At 39.8% G+C, this 16729-nt stretch overlaps 2 protein-coding genes across 2 annotated transcripts in view; one reads left to right on the forward strand and one right to left on the reverse strand.

The window, feature by feature from the left end:
- The first annotated feature begins 142 nt into the window (after positions 1 to 142).
- On the forward strand, positions 143 to 8569 carry LOC139450611 (uncharacterized). Its single transcript, XM_071232386.1, has 7 exons — positions 143 to 170; positions 319 to 1589; positions 2508 to 2601; positions 4098 to 4151; positions 5402 to 5587; positions 6281 to 7215; positions 8240 to 8569. The coding sequence occupies exons 1-7, from the start codon at positions 143 to 145 to the stop codon at positions 8567 to 8569; spliced, it is 2898 nt and encodes a 965-aa protein (XP_071088487.1).
- A 1078-nt stretch (positions 8570 to 9647) lies between these two features.
- LOC139449873 (sodium/myo-inositol cotransporter 2-like) overlaps positions 9648 to 16729 on the reverse strand; it is a 57267-nt gene continuing 50185 nt past the window's right edge. The window contains exons 13-15 of the mRNA XM_071231441.1: positions 16187 to 16402; positions 13664 to 13766; positions 9648 to 12823 (exon numbers count right to left, since the gene is read on the reverse strand). Of these exons, the coding sequence (XP_071087542.1) occupies positions 12633 to 12823; positions 13664 to 13766; positions 16187 to 16402 (510 nt within the window). The 3' untranslated portion in view covers positions 9648 to 12632. The remainder of the gene's footprint in view (positions 12824 to 13663; positions 13767 to 16186; positions 16403 to 16729) is intronic.

Raw genomic sequence — 16729 nt, forward strand, 5'->3', positions numbered from 1 at the left:
ATTTCGTGATATTGTGGACAAGAAATGTGCTTGGTGGACCATTTTTACTGTCCCTTATGCCAAACTTTACATTGTTCACAAACATTTTGTTCCATTTCTTAAACATACCATATTATCTTTGCAGGCAACAATTCTTCTACTGATGTCTTTAATGTTGGAACTTGGAAATGGTAAGTTACATTTGTTTTAGTACATAAACAGTGAAATAAATTGTTGCGCCGAATGTAATTGCTTCGTGTATTACGTATTACGTTTGTTAGGCGTTTGCAAACGCCATAATTATTTTCTTCATTACATATGTTTCAAATTAAATTACAGGTGGTTTAAACAACAACGGCAAAGAGTTTGTCCTGACCTTCATGGATAGTCTACGCTACAATTATGACCTTGAACTTTTCATTGCCACGTCAGAGGAGACGGAGGTCAATGTGAACGTCACGGCCCCAAAATGGCCATTGGCCAATCTAGATCAATCGTTTACAATAAGATCCGGGGAGGTAAAGCAATTGTTTATATCAAATTCATTGCGAAATATTGGTACAGCTATCTCAGGTAAAGGCATATACGTGTCTGCTGATAATAATATAGTGGTGTACGGTGTCAATAAAGAGGACTATTCCAACGATGCTTTCCTAGGCTTACCAACTGATGTCCTAGGGAACCGTCACTTCACTGTCAGCTATTCACCGGCCTTCAGAAAATGTGAAGTTGTCATTGCAGCAGTTGAGGATGACACAAGTATTCGAATCAAGCTCCCTGTATCCGACCCAGCCGTCAGTGTCAACTACCAAGGACTGCTTTATGGAAATGGGGGCGTGATTAACATTGTCCTGGATCGGTTCAGTACCTTCCAATTTCAAAGTGTAGGCGACTTGACAGGATCTCGAATAGACTCAGATAAACCCGTGTCCGTCTTCAGTGGGAACATGAAAACCAATATCGGGACAGGAAGTACCCAAGACCACCTAGTTGAGCAGATACCACCAGTTGAGGCTTGGGGTAAGCGGTTCGCAACAGTTCCAACCCCTTATAGAACTACAGGGGATTACTTCCGGTTCATAGCCAGCGAGGATGACACTGTTGTGAACGTTACAAGACATGGAACCCACAGCTTAGCTAACGCAGGGCAATATCTTCAACTCCTCATACCATCGAATGAATTCAATCTCGTCTCCAGCAACAAGGCTATACTGGTAGTGATGTTTGTCCTCAGTCAGTTGACCCAATTTGACGAAGAAGAAGCTGATCCGTCCATGATTCTGATCCCTCCTATACAGCAATGGGCGTCTGACTACACATTCGCAACACCTAAGTTTTCATTAGGGTCATATGAGAACTTCTTCATGTTGGCCATCGACTCTGTGGAGACTTCTGGGCTGATGCTGAACGGCAGGCCAATGGTTCCTGAAGGCAACTGGACGTCAATTCCCGGAACCAATCTTGTAGGCGCCTTCGTGTCTCTTCCAGAGGGGGTACACAGGGTCCGACACATCTCCCCTATTGTCTTATTTGCTGGCTACCTGTATGGAAAAGCCTTATCAGAAACTTATGGATTCCCCACAGGGATGAGACTAGCACCAATAAATGCGGTAAGCACTGAATTGCTTTACAGTAATTTATTCATTTTCACTTTTTCACTATTGTTTTGGGTTTTAGCCCCGGCAGAAAATTGAGACGTTATATATTTATAAGAGATCCTAGAGATTTCGATGAGTCACAAATTCAAACAAAATTTAGATTTAAGTATTTCAAATCAAATTTACTTCAATGAGCTTAAGAACAGTTGTCGCACAAAAATGGAATCATGACGTAAGTTAACCCTGATGCAATCTCGATTTAAAAAACTGATCTCAGTTATATACTTATCATCTTAATTCAGTGACCATTGCGTGTGATTTCAATGTAACAGTCTTGAACCAGTCCACAGCATTTCAGGACTTACATCAAATATTTTTAAAAATCTGGACTTATTTCGACTCATCGTTATATTTGAATGCTAACATGATAATTCTTCAACATCAGTTTTGTTAATTATCCATGAGCAAAGGAGCTTACGGACCTAACAATATCTCGGTATAACCGAAAGGCACATATCTCGTGTCAGACACATCTGGATTTGTCATCAGTGCGCATGGAATAGGACGACGTATCACTTTAACCGATGTCGTTATATACGGACTTGACTGACTTAGTTCTGATTACCAGTATTATTTAAAAATATATACTATTTCTTTCCTTTTTGTTTATTGATCCCTATTTGGATATAAAATCACGTTAATATTTTGGACATAATATCAGATTCTTATATGTTCTCCTTAACTCCTTGTTCAAAACCATGAAATAATTTTATGTATTGATATAATACTTGGTCTTGGTAATGCTAATTGCTCCTTCCTATGTTTGGCGTTCTCTGTTTACCAATCCCTATGGAGAAACACAACACAGATATAATATATGATTCATGGTTATGTAAATAAATAATCCTTACTATTACAATTTTACCGCAGTTGTGTACGGCAACTTCATCTACGGACGGAGACGGGGTTGACAACGACTGTGATGGTTTCATAGACGAGGAGCTGTGTTTACCGGGGGATGATGGTAGGAACTTTTGTAAACATACAACTTAGGTAAACAAGTATAGACATATTGAGTGGTATACAGTCAAACCTCGTTGTTACGAACTCGTGGGGACCTGGAAAAAATCGACTTATCCGGGCTTTCGAGAGGTTAGCAGAATTTTATGCTTAATTCAGATACTTTTGACTCCCAAATGAGTTCGAGACAACCGTGTATTCGACACATCCAAGTTCAACACAACGAGGTTCGACTGTGGTGCCAATATCTTATATATGAGAATGAGTCAGTGAGTGGTGTTTTACGCCAATTTCAGCAATATTCCCGCAATATTACAGCGGGGAACACCAGGGATAGGATTCATACACTGTATCCATAGTCGGGAATCGAACACGGTTTTCAGTGAAACGAGCGAACGCTTTAACCACTAGGCTTCTCCACCGCCAAAGTAATTCAAAACCTACTTTATTTGTCTGTAAACTCAAAGGTAATGAATTAGATCAATCTAGCAGTTGATGATTGCCCTAATTGTGTCAATTTGACTAATTTCAATGCCTAGACTCTACTGAAATTTGGTAACAGATCAAGGCGATAGCTCATTTTCAATCCAATTCGACATATTAACAATAAATAGTCAATCCTAAACAATAAAAGTTAGACCAACGCTGAATTCTGTGTGTGATACGGAACCCTGATAACAATAATCGAGTTTGTCTTTATTAAACACACAGTTCATTTTGTTGTCATAAAGTACGGGTTCTCAATATTTTCAATATTTCTGTTATCCGGTTATCATAGAAATGCTATTAATGTCACGTATATACAATTCTTAGTTTCAAACGTTTCCAATAACGTCATATTACCTCTGACTGTGCGGTGTGAGCGAGTGATATAGTAACAGTTTTTCAGTTAAATCACGACGTGGCACCTTACTGGTGGAGGGAAGTCTGCGCGAGGTTCATGTAGGCCGTTGACCATTAAACAACCTAAACAATAGACAGCTACGCCTTTGTAGACAAGTAAAGTAAAGGGGGACATCCTTGCTTCATGCTGACAGCATGGATAGCATGATGTGCCATCGACCATGACTCACTTGCTTGAGAGCATTGCATGGACACAGGAGAACCAATGTCTCTGTCCTTGCTGTATACGAAACTGTTCTGTTATGAAGATAAAACGGAAACACCGATATACTGATATGGTAATGATCTATTGAAGGTAATTCTACTCCTCGGAAGGGGCGGTCGGGTGGCCTAGTGGTTAAAGCGTTCGCTCATCACGCCGAAGACCCGGGTTCGATTCCCGACATAGGTACAATATGTGAAGCCCATTTCTTGTGTCCCCCGCCGTGATATTGCTGGAATATTGCTAAAAACGGCGTAAAATCATACTCACCCACTCTACTCCTCGGTGGTCATAATCCATTATCTTTGTGTGGATAGCGACTTTGGCCTATACCGAAGTTATATAAATGATATTGTGGATTCATTATAACCGGAACTAATCTTCATATGAAATAGATGATGACGACATGGATGGTTACCTGGATGAGGACTGCGCCAAAACTATTCCAGGTAAATGTTTTCAAATGTTAAAATGACTTCAAGCCGATTTCTCCAAATGAAAGGTATAAGGACCCGTTTCAGTCAGCAAGATGTCAAATTGCATAATTTAAGAATGAGCAAAAGTGCAGAAATTTTACATCGCGAATTCGAATAAGAAGAATGGGATATAACAACAATGTTCAACATTTGCAAATTTTGGACATTCAACAACATGAAATGTCGAGGTAAGGATGAAATATAAAATACTATAATTAAAAAGGACAAATAAGCTTATTTTAGGGGTATTATTAGATTCTTACTTGTGTAGATTTTAGAATTTCTCTCGATGAGATATCGTCTCTTTTAACTCATTTAAGCCATTTCTTGTGTCAGTCATTTGAACATGCTCAATAAACGTCATAACAAAGGTTCTCTTAATTTTGAAGTTTGACATTTCCAGCATGCCAAAACGGGCCCGTATCACATCCTATGTTCCTGGAGGCCTAAAGACGCCGCCTGTGACCTGTGGGAATATTTTGACATTGATAAAAGGGTCGAATACTTTGAGACGTGCGCCAATTGAATTGTAGTATTTATACACTCCGGTTCGTTAATGGTTTATAATGTAAAAAAAATCCATATTCTGATTTTGACATTGGTCAATGTTTTATTTGTTTTGTAAAAGTTGAACAGAATTCAGATTTTAATGTTTTACCTTTCACCGTGCGAAGATATCGGTTATGAATAATTTCAAGTACATTCACATTGTGTAGTCTTAAACATAATCATATCAATAAATGAACCGATTTATGGACTACATTAGCATAGAGCTCTCACAAAGAGGTCATTGGAGGTAAGAAAATAATTATGTGTGCGGTGAGGGTGGATGCGTTCAGTGTGTGAAAAAAGCACCCTAAACATTATTTTCAGTATATTTACCATGTATTTTAATGTCGCGTTGTCGCGCTTTAAAAAAATGAAGCAAGTGTTAGTTTTTGCTCCTTAATGTGGAACGAAAAATAATTTCACAATTCACAATCGATATACAATTTGAACGTAAAAACTAGATTTCACAGATTCTCACACACAAATACAGGATACCAGGCAATCCTTTATCCATCCATCCATTTTAATCTCCGAATTTTTGCCATCAATGTCAAATTACCTTTACAAGCGGTGACAAATGGTGCACGTTTGTGTGCCGTTGTTTTAAAACTGTGATGCTTCGACTTTTTCTATGGGCCTAACGGATTCGACAATCTGTCCTTGCTTCCACACAGTTGACGGTTTCTGGTCTGACTGGGGTGCGTGGGGAGACTGCAGCCAAGACTGTGGGGAGGGGATGCAGACCCGTACAAGATCGTGTGACGCTCCCGCCCCAGCCTTCGATGGTCAACCGTGTGCAGGAGACAATAACGACACTCAACTATGTGTAATCTCTTCCCCGTGTTACAATTCGGCATTAGGTAATATAACCTGCGTTTAAACACTAACTTTATTGCACCGTTTTTCAGTGAAACCCTAATCGTCAGGACTAACACATGCCAGCATTAACGAATCGTTAGTTAGTCCCCTCAGTAAATACATAATACCTCCTAACAACATACTGATTTTTCCACATAAATATAAACCGACCTAACGGGATTTCTATGCATGTTAAGTACATATAAGTCATTAATTTTGGACTGGTATGATACCAGGTTTGACGTTTGGAGATAAATGACATCGTTCAGTATTTACCATATCTGCTTTTTCTGGACACCATCATATCTTTTGTGATATACATTACTCTAAAGAAGTACAAGAACATCTGATTCCTTCATATGACGATACTTAATCAGTCATGGATTATACATAGGAAAATGAAAAGATCGGGCATAACAGATTAACTATTATATTGATAGAATCCGGTGTTCTTTAACTTCTTTGAGTAGAAAACCATAACCTGCAACGAAACTTACCAGCTTTACATTCTTGTCCTCACATGTGTGTGGTAAATGTTGCAAATCGGTCATTCAGATCATAACTCCCTAACACCGTGGATCTGTATTCATCATGAGGAAAATGTATCCCTTCCTTATCATCACGCTTGGTGAAAATTACTCTTGTATTCCCAACATATATGTGGTAAGCGTCTGCATATAACCTTACACTTCCAGGTACCTTTTACAGATCTTTACAAGACCAGGCGGTTTCGTCCCTTCCAGAACCTCCTTTTGCTTCAGTGCCTGAGTTGTTTGGAAACAGTGATGTCATTTCGACAACCGACAGAGATACAAAGTATAACACTGAGATGCGCACGCATGTATTTGAGACTGGGGAGTCTCAATCCTGGGCAGTTGCAGAATCTGGACAAAGCGAGCTCATGACTTCAGTTGGTTGGGATGGATATTACCCCACGTCAGTGTCGACACAGAACACTGGGTCGTATAGGTCTGAACGTTCATTCCCTAGCCAAACGGGAATCATCTCATCTCTCAGTGGAGACGCTTATCATGACGCGGATATATTGATACATCCAGAAACAGACAGGACCATCGTTGGGAACGTGCTTCAGACAGTAACTGTGTACTCTTTATCTGCGTCGCATCAAAGTAGTCTGAGATCAAACGGTATAGAATCACTAGATGCGTACCCTTCCCCAAATACGATGAGTAGATCGGTCAGTTCGATGAAATCACCCCATGATCTTAGAACGGACGCCTTTGGAGAACTTTCGTTACATACTGGAGATGTTCGCAGAAATACACACTGGGAAATGTCATTTGGTGAAGTTTCATTCTCGGGTACATCTGTAACATATTTCACATATAGCGACAGGTATGCCACTACTAGACTCGATGGTCACAGTACTGTTGAGGTAAACGAACTGTATCCTACCCCCGTTGCTGAAACTTTATCAAACAGTTTTGGAGTGGAAGAAACAGACATCTTGAAACCAATCTCCAGTGGGCTTGTTGATGTGTCTCAGTCCATCGCTCAGATTACAGAAACTCCCGCTGCTGTCATCAGTGCTGAAAGTGCTCATATTGTCACATCTGGTCCTTGCACTGTCAGCCATGGTGCAGAAGCACCATCCCCATCTTCATCGTTGGTAAGGGTTCCACTTTGTTTGTTTTCACGCACTGTGATGTGACCAGTGTGAAGTAGGATTTTCGCCGTTGAAAGCAATACGACAGCAGTGTGATAGCAAATACAACCTTAGATGACATAGACTGGTACTTGGCAGAAGTACTCCTGTACGGCGTCAGACCATAAACAGTTACTTTTTAAGAAAAGAGGTGGGTGCATCCTGTAGGAAAGGTCATGCCTATCCTTTTCGGGAACATCTGGTGTCATCACTGATTTTCAGTAACCAACTCATACACCGCTATTTTTCTTTTTACGCCCAGTAGAACTTGTTTCGGCAGATAATCGAGCCTGGTTATTATCTGACATTGACGTTTGTTATTTACCACAAGTAACACCAAAAATAAAGCGACTAATAAATCTGACATATTGTAATTTTTACAACTCTGACACCAAATATTCCCAATAAAAAGTGAATCGTATCCCACGCGAAGCAGCCTTTCTGACACATTTTAGCGTTACCCTTTTTCCAAAGTTTAATATATGAATATAATCATTTTTTCACTTCTAATTTCCTTCGTCATCGATTCTTATGAATGTATACTCCTCCATACAATGAACGCGAATGCATTGTATTGTGGCATTTGTTGGATTCATTGAATGGATCAACGGAAAGCAGCTGAATTATCACCTGTGACACACGATGCCACCGTATACACCAGCTGCTGGTGTGGACATGATATGTCAAAGGCCAAAGCCATCTGCAATTAGTCGACTTCATGTATACAGTTCAATGCTCATACACTTAACACTTTCCATCTCCACGATGGAGGCGTGACAGGCCTTTGGCTCAAAATCCTGCCTCACACATGCGGGTCCTCGCCGCCTTGGCTGAAATCCTACGCATATCTGGTATGGCGGATGTTCAAGAGGCTGTCGTGGTGGTCTGTACGTAACGAGCCATTGTTATTGGCTCTGGTGGTCTCCGTATGTGGGAAAGTCATTTGTTGTCCGATGGTGTTGACCTAATCCTCTTACTTCTTCTCCAGCAAGCAAAGTCTCCTGTGCGGCGTCTGTTATCCTCAAGCTGTATATGTCCGTGCTCCAAGATCACCAATCTGAACAAGGATGAACTGGATGAAGTGACAAGGAGAATTGGGCAGAGGCTTGCTTTGGATAAAGCCAACCTGTCCGCTACTATCAGGAAGCACATCAGTGTCTGGGACGCAAGAAGTTCCTCCCGGACAATAGGAGTAGTTGGGGTCAGTCTCATCATTGGGGTCATCTCCGGGGTCATCCTGCTGGACGTTGGAGCACTGTTCAGAGACTTCAAAACTCTCTACAGAGACGTGAGGACCTTGTGTGCTTCTAAGGTTTGATTGATCCCGTGATAGCGATGTGGTATCGTGGTTTCTGGTTGAACATGTACATATAACCATAATGGGCAGAACATCCTTATGTCTATGAATCGATCAAGAAACAAATGTTCCTTGCATAATAATTGTTGCATTTTGCATTGCTTGTAAATTGATGTATTATTATTATCAATAATCGTTTGGCCAATTCTTCTCGTCGTCCCGTCATATTTTCTTTTACTACCAGTGGTTCAAGCTGATAAGATTTCATAATATGTCGTGAAAGATGTTAATTAAGACAAATCCACACAATAAATCAGAGACTTTCTTTCTTAAAATCGTGCGATTAAATATCCCTGCGTTCCATGCAATGTATCAATACTGAGTTAGTGAGTGAGTATGGTCTTACGCCGATTTTAGCAATATTCCAGCAATATCACGGCAGGGGCACACCAGAAATAGGCTTCACACATTGTACCCATGTCGGGAATAACCCGGGTCTTCGGCGTGACGAGTAGACGCTTTAACCACTAGACTATCCGACCGACCCGTATCAAAACTGAAAATAATGACTTTGTCCATTCCTTTAGTGGATGGTACAAAAGTGGTGGTTAAAGCGTTCTTGACACTGTCATTTCAGTCCAATAAAGGAACCATATGTGATGGGCGACATATGATGTACACATGTACGCTACGAGGGGAGTTCAATAAGTTTTGCAACTTCAATATAAAGGACCAAGTGAGGTGAATGAAGATTATATTGAAAAATAAAAGGGCAAAAGATATTTTGCATTTTTGTCTTATGTTGAAGTTGCAAAACTTATTGAACACCCCTCGCATGATAATGCTCTACGTGTAATCCTCGCAATTATGCGTGAATGAGTTTAATTTTACGCCGCTTTTGGCATTATTCCAGCAATCTCACGGCGGGGGACACCAGAAATAGGCTTCACAAATTGTACCCATGTCGGGAATCGAACCCGGTTCTTCGGCGTGACGAGCGAACGCTTTAACCACTAGACTACCCGACCGCCCTCGCAAATATGAAAAGAAACAAGCGTTTCAACTTGTACAATAAGGTACATAATTTATTACTGCAAGATATCTATACCAAAAGCTCCAAGTACAAAAGAGTATGACAGAATACGTTTCTGCAAAATGAAAACGTGAATATTGGCATCATGTTATGATTTTCTTGTTGCGTTTTAACCCTGTACAGTTACGAACACATATGACCTTCCTATTCATAATACCGGGAGATACGTGTACCCATGTGGAGCATTAAAGTTAACAAAATGGTCGCCATGATAGTTTAGCTGAGGGTTGATCGATGACATCTGCATGCAAATAGTTGGTCCTAGAAGCAATGGTGTGGGAGAGAGATATATCTGACCCTTTACCAAAAACAACTTGTCATAAATTTGATTTCTTAAGGCCAAAATGGTTGTTCAAATTACTGGGATGAACAGGTTTACCTTTTGTTAACTTATTAAGAGATGTTCAAAAGGAGAAAACCATCCGAGAGGTGGGAGAAGAAAAAAATCAACACATAGAGACACCCGGTCATTGTTGAAACTTGTAAGTGTAAAAGAAGGAAGTCTTTACATGATAGTTCCTCACTACTTAACCCGTCATCACAAGTGACTCCATCAAAGTGGACAATACAAAGGCTTTTACATGGAAATGGTTACCGGAGACGGGTAGTCAAAAAGAAAACATCTCCTCTCAAAATCGGTTCAAGCGGAGGGCCTTTCGCTAGATCCCATCTACACTGGACTGTCAAACAACATTTTTCCGAAGTTATATTTGCAGGAGAAACTCGGGTTGCAGTAGGTGAAGATCAGAAAGTTCAGGTTTGGAGAACTAATGAAAAACAGTGGAAGCCGAGATGCCTTGGTGTGAACAAAGAACTGAGTGACATGTTTTGGGGCTGCGTTTGTTTTAAAAGGTGTTGGTACCACTGTGGATGGTCATCAAAAGCCATCATATGGCCAGTTATTGCCAAAGTTCCAACTGACAAAGGATGTCTTTTTCAAGAGGATAATTGCCCTGTAGAGAAGCAACTCAGTGGAAACACGACAATTATATTCAGACTATGATATCGCCCCGAGTCCCCAGACTGTAATATCATAGAAGATGTGTGGAGAACTCCGAAGATTAGGCTGACGAGACAGTTACATGAAATCAAAACCAAACAGGACCTCATTGACCAGGTTATTGACATCTGGACGTCATTGACTACAGAGTACTTAAAGCCACTATATGCCAAAGAGAATGTGACAGGTACTCTTGGCAAATGTCTGCATTTACTAATAACTTCATTTTCACGTAACGTAATAATCTGTGATCACAATCAAAGCAGTTTTACGGCGGCCATTGTGTGAACTTAATATGGCACCTGAGTGCTCCAATGATTACAAGAGTGTGAACATTGTCTGGTTATTGTGACCATATGGCTGCATACAATTCTTTTATCTAATAATGTAGCATATACTGTTTGAAATCAAGCAAGGAATAAAAACATTTGTTGTTTGACATCGTGTATATTCCCTCAAGAATCACCAGCTACCATCATTTTACATACGACCTACACGAAACGACACTATTAATGATAACACCTCAAGTATGAAAACACATTTCGTCAATGTTAATACAACAGATTACCGGTATTTGGCCGGAACGTACAACACCACGGCATGCCATGACGCCATGGCGCAGTGGATGACGTCACAGGTGTCCACGACATTTGAACCGATGGAAATAGGAATGCAGAGAAATCCACTAAGTGTTCACACGTTTTTGTACGTTAGAATACTACGCTAGATATTCTTATAACGGAGTAGACACCAATTCGTTCTACGAACTGTTTTCGGCCCTGTAAGCAATTTGGAACAGACCAACCAGTGATTGATATTATGAGCAACGTCTCACGACGTCGGAGTAGGATGGCACACAATCTACCAAGCCATCAAGCCCAGTAACCCGAGCAATTTAGTCGCCATTTACAAGCAGAGATAACCATCATACCTATCCTCTGAGATAACATCTCGTTCGTGACATATTGTGTATATATTCCCGCCAGTAACCATATACATGCGCTGAAACAACGCTACCATACCTGTCATAATATATGGCCTTAATAAGATAATACACAATTCTGGTAGGTAATTCGTAATGAGCATATATACAGCATGTATACAGTAAATGGCCGGGACTAAAAAACATTTCGTTATATCCGGCAGGTGGTTATAAGCGTGTTCGTTATGAACGTAGTTTACTGTATATAGTTAAGGTGATGGCAAAATAACTCGTCGGTCTCATTTTGGAGAATCTAAGAAGAGTGAACAAACCTACACGACTGATATACATATCGATAAAATTGAAAACAATATGATCTCAGAGTATGTAAGAAAACAGGAGGAATTAAACAGAGCATCATCAAATGGTTCATAGTGTCATGGTTGAATGGAATATAACATCCATTTAGCGGTGCCAACTTTTAACGGTTCTATTAATTTGATAGCTTACGCTGACACACTCAAATTTAAAGAAAGTTTCCATAACTGAGGAACCAACCAGAAGAGTATTTTGCATGTAGCTTTTCAATCCCTTCCTGAATATTGTACACAGTCATCTCGGACATAAAGAAATTCACTTTGAACACAAAGTAATGGCCACATTCCGAGCATCACAGTGGTTTATATTTCTATTAAGATAGATCTTTCCGTGCTGCATCCAATGTAAGGTGTATACGACACATTTCTTTCGTTTTCAACACAGTTTAATAATCAACTCATAACCTTTTTTTCAAATTCTGTGCTGAAAGGCGAAAAAGTGTTTTCCTGATTTTTGCGTATACCGACAAAATATAATTCATAATCTGATACAAATTTGGTTGTACATGAATAGTGATGTTTTAATGTGTTTTTAAACTTGTGTACTAAGTTTTACATCTACGCTTTTGAATACATAAAATATACAAAAATATATTGTGCTAAGATCACTTTCAGAATTCAGAATAAAATACAAGGTTTTAAAAAGTCAATATTTTCTAAATGTCACCAGTTCTTCACTAAAATGTCCAAATCTATCCATAATATCCATATAAAAATGAAAACACACAAAGAAGTATTACAGCATTGATATCTAAGAAGAGATTTATATTTTGTGGTATTCTAAGACTGAATTTTTCTTGTATTAGGTCAACCATGGTCCTCTCGTCAACGCCGTCTTCTACCTTGACGTCAAGCGTCTTCGTTGTGTCGGCATCATCATCAACTGTAATGAAACAAAAGTAACTGTATTAACATGTCCGCTTATGGATCCTACTCGTTAGACATTTCAAAAGCCCTGTTCAAAGAATAGGCTCATTTTTATTTAGTTATTCATTTTGTTGGCAGTCGATAGAAGCGAATATGACTAGCCCCAAATCACTGACCTTTCACACTACAGTGATTAGGATATAGCCTTAGAAGTATTATACTTTCTGTCTATAACAAGCAATGACTAGAATGAGGAAATTGACAGATTTTAACATAATAGATTTGTAACATGTATTTACCTATGCTGTGTATTGTATGCCATTAGGTGATTAATAAACATAATACATATACACAGCACACATTTGTTATTTGTCTAGTAACATGAGGTCCTGTGACTTGATCCAAGATGTCCGACAGTCAAAAATACTTAAAACGAACTACGGTCATAACGAACTGAAATTAGTGGTCCCTTTGAGTTTGTTATAAACGTAGTTTACTGTAATTAAATGGTAAGGGGGTGCACCACTGGAATATTGCTGAGTGCGGCGTTAAACAACAAACGAAACAGAAATAAACAAAGGAAGGTATTAACTTTTCATACGCTCGTATGTACATCGATCCATACATCAATGTCTATTTTTCTTTCCATCGAGAAAAGAAACATTAGGAACTAAAGGGAATTAACTTTTTGATTTTTCATATAATACACATGCCATTTCTTTGCACGAACGACAATTGATATTCATGTATGAGAATAATGAAAACAAAAATTACAGGAGAGCGCCTATTTGTCCGTTCCAACCGACCTTACGGTTTTCTAAAATAAATCCGTCAACTGTGAATGACGAGTCCTTACTCTGTTTGCTGGTCTTGTTGGTTTGCTCTTGTTCCTTCATTCTGTATGTTGCGTTATCCCGGGTGATCTTTTTACGAATACTCCAGTATGTTAATCCCTCCGTCTGTAAACAGCGAAAGTAGTCAATTATTACCATCGGCCTCGGTCATCAAGGGTATTACGCCTTCATTTTAGTCAATCTCATTAAAATCAGACCTTAGTTCTCGCTACCGCTAAACAAAGATCTCAGGACATCCCATTACGGGTCACGTCAGACCGACCTTGTGCGAACTTTGACCGACCAATCGAATGACCAATCAGAAGGCAGCTTTCTCGTGCTTTACGGCACTAATTCAAAATTGGCGACTACGCTTCGAAACATATTTTGACAAATTCTCGACTACAAATTTGAAACCTAAACAAAAAACATTTTGGAATGGCTAATAGATGGTTTAGATTGTATGGATTCAGTCGTTAAACCTGTAACTATCGTTCGGAATACCCCGTGTAGGTTGTATGATTAGAAATCACATTCCGACTGTCACTTTCATGATCTGGTAAGCGACGTTCTCATTGGTCGGATGAAAGGTCGGTCTGACGTGACCCGTAATGGGATGTCTTCAGATCTTTGATTAGCGGTAGCGAGAACTAAGGTCTGATTTTAATGAGATTGTCATTTTAGTGTAACAATTATGAATGCCCTTGACCCCTGCACTACGGTTCATTCGCCTACCGAAAAGAACTGTAAAAAAGAAGTACTACATTTTTAATAATAACTTCCGCGGTAATACGACCATCGAATCAGCTGTTTCAATCAGAAAAGACTTTTGCGGTTTGACCAGTCAGAATAAGTACATGGTTTAATTTGTCCTTACGAATACCACGAATATGAACTGCTGCAGTTTCGAATAAGGAAGTGTGTACAAGCAGTCCATAATGTCGATGGACGTGAAAATATAAATTCCTGTCATTTTAAACATAATTTGAATACAACGAACTGATATTCAATTCAAGAAAAGATCGACCTCAGTAGACATTACAGAGGTCTATCTGCGCCCATGATATCATTAAATAAACATACCACATCGATTATTTAGCGATTCATTGAAACGAGGTAACACAAATTGCACACATTGTTCTCCTTAGCATTCAATCACGTTAACCCAATTTCGTTATAGTAAGTGAACACCCTTTATTTAAAACTCCCACAGAAACAAAGAAAGATCTAACTAAAAATACCATCGGGTAATTACGACTAATTCCAAAATTCTCAGTTTTAAGGAATACTCTACTTTACTTTATAGTATACATATACAGCCGAAAACCAACTTTTTAAGCTTTTATTTTATTATTGTTATGTACCAATGAAATTTAAAAAATGCAGCAAAGAGGGTTTGGGTAATCCTGGCACAGTCAGGGTCAACATCAGCTCAGGGCCCTTGCCAGCAGCCCAGGCACCGAATGGGACTTCTCCCAGGAAGCGCTGCCTAGTCGAACACACCCAGAACTTTTCGGAGAAAGTGACGACTCCCCATGCTGCACAAGGGGATCATCAGACAAAGATAAGTGTGCAAAAGTGCACTAAACAATTCTATCATGAGGAGCCTCTAAGTTAAACAAACCACTCCCTCCCATTATAACTGGGAAATATAAGCACTTGAGGGAAGAGAGAGGGTCGTGGGATCAATTGTCTGACATGATTCTTCGTATGAGGTGTCAATACTGAGAAGTTCCTGTTTCGTCCGATCAGAAACACCAAAAGAATTGGAAAGGACGTATAGGCGTGATCTTCCACGAGATGGTCAACAACTATTCCCCCAAGTGAACTGACTGATCCCCCCTCTTCTACCTTGCCACGTATCAGATGAAGCATGTTGCATTTGTAGAGCCCAAAGGACATGCCAATATCATTAGAAAATGGCTCGACAAGAAAAATCTGAGTATTTTTAGTGGACCTCCTTTGGCAAGAATGTCAAGGTCATCCATGTAAAGGAGTAGTAAGGGGTGATCTCTACTGAGGAGATCAAGGATGATAGTATTCCTCTTTGCTGAGCAAAAAAGCTTAAAGGATTCGTTGACAAACAGAAAAGCAAAGGACTTTAAGAATGCCACTGAAATATTCTTCCTCTAATAGAAGTTCCGAAGTTACCACCTGCCCCTGCGAATACAACTCAAGTTGAGTTGACATGCGAAGTGAGTGACTGAATGATGTATGACGCTGCAGTCAACAATGTTCTAATTTTACCACAGTGGTCTGTAAGCGACTGGACCAGGGCAACCAGTGGTTGATAGCATGAATACGCTGACACACTTCCAGGTTACACATCCCAATCTCCCTCTGACAGCAAGCATTGAATACTGAGGACCATTTATTCTCAGTATCAGTTGGGACTTCTATGTACATGCAATAACAATAGTTTGCTGACATCAACCAGTTTGAAAACGTTTAGTCCGCTATTCAACATACATCGAGTTATGGGAACCGTCTCCCCTTACAAAGGGAGATAATCGGTGAAACGGTACGGTTCAGGATTGACTACTTACAAGTTCCTTGTCCGGCTTTTCCGTCATGAGGCTCACGGCAAAGGCAATAATGGTGGTCACGCAGAGGACAATCCCCGAGAAATAAGTGAAATGCACCTTAGACACCACAGTGGGCCTGTCGTCCACGTTGCCGCATCCAGGGGAGGGGTACACGAAGTCCAGGACGAGGCGACAGACCCCAACAACTTGTCCTACTGCCACGCCCCAAAACGCACCCTATTATGTACAAAACACATACATTATCCCAATTTGCTTTATCGAGGTAAATCCCCAAGAATTCTGACTTTTTTAACATATTCAAAACTTTGAGTTGACAAGGCTTCACTTAACTGAATATCACAACATTAATAAAAGTAGGGATGATATAAGCTTATGATGACGAGGAATGTAGTACTGAGGACAATTACAAACAAAATATGAATATACCAACGGAAAAACGTAACTGTGCTTCATTATACTGCAGTTTCTGAAACTAAATAATGCATCTTTCAATACATATTCATGCAGACATCGGTCGTGATTCCGGTCGTGATTCACGATTTG

Source organism: Haliotis cracherodii, unplaced genomic scaffold (assembly GCF_022045235.1).
Source record: "Haliotis cracherodii isolate W230 unplaced genomic scaffold, xgHalCrac1.p SCAF_8, whole genome shotgun sequence".
Classification (NCBI taxonomy): domain Eukaryota; kingdom Metazoa; phylum Mollusca; class Gastropoda; order Lepetellida; family Haliotidae; genus Haliotis; species Haliotis cracherodii.

Coding starts and splice junctions, on each gene's coding strand:
- LOC139450611 (XM_071232386.1), top strand. CDS start 143: ATGTCTTTAATGTTGGAACTTGGAAATG. Junction 2,602..4,097: donor GTGTTTACCGGGGGATGATG/GTAGGAACTTTT, acceptor CATATGAAATAG/ATGATGACGACATGGATGGT. Junction 7,216..8,239: donor CATCCCCATCTTCATCGTTG/GTAAGGGTTCCA, acceptor CTTCTTCTCCAG/CAAGCAAAGTCTCCTGTGCG.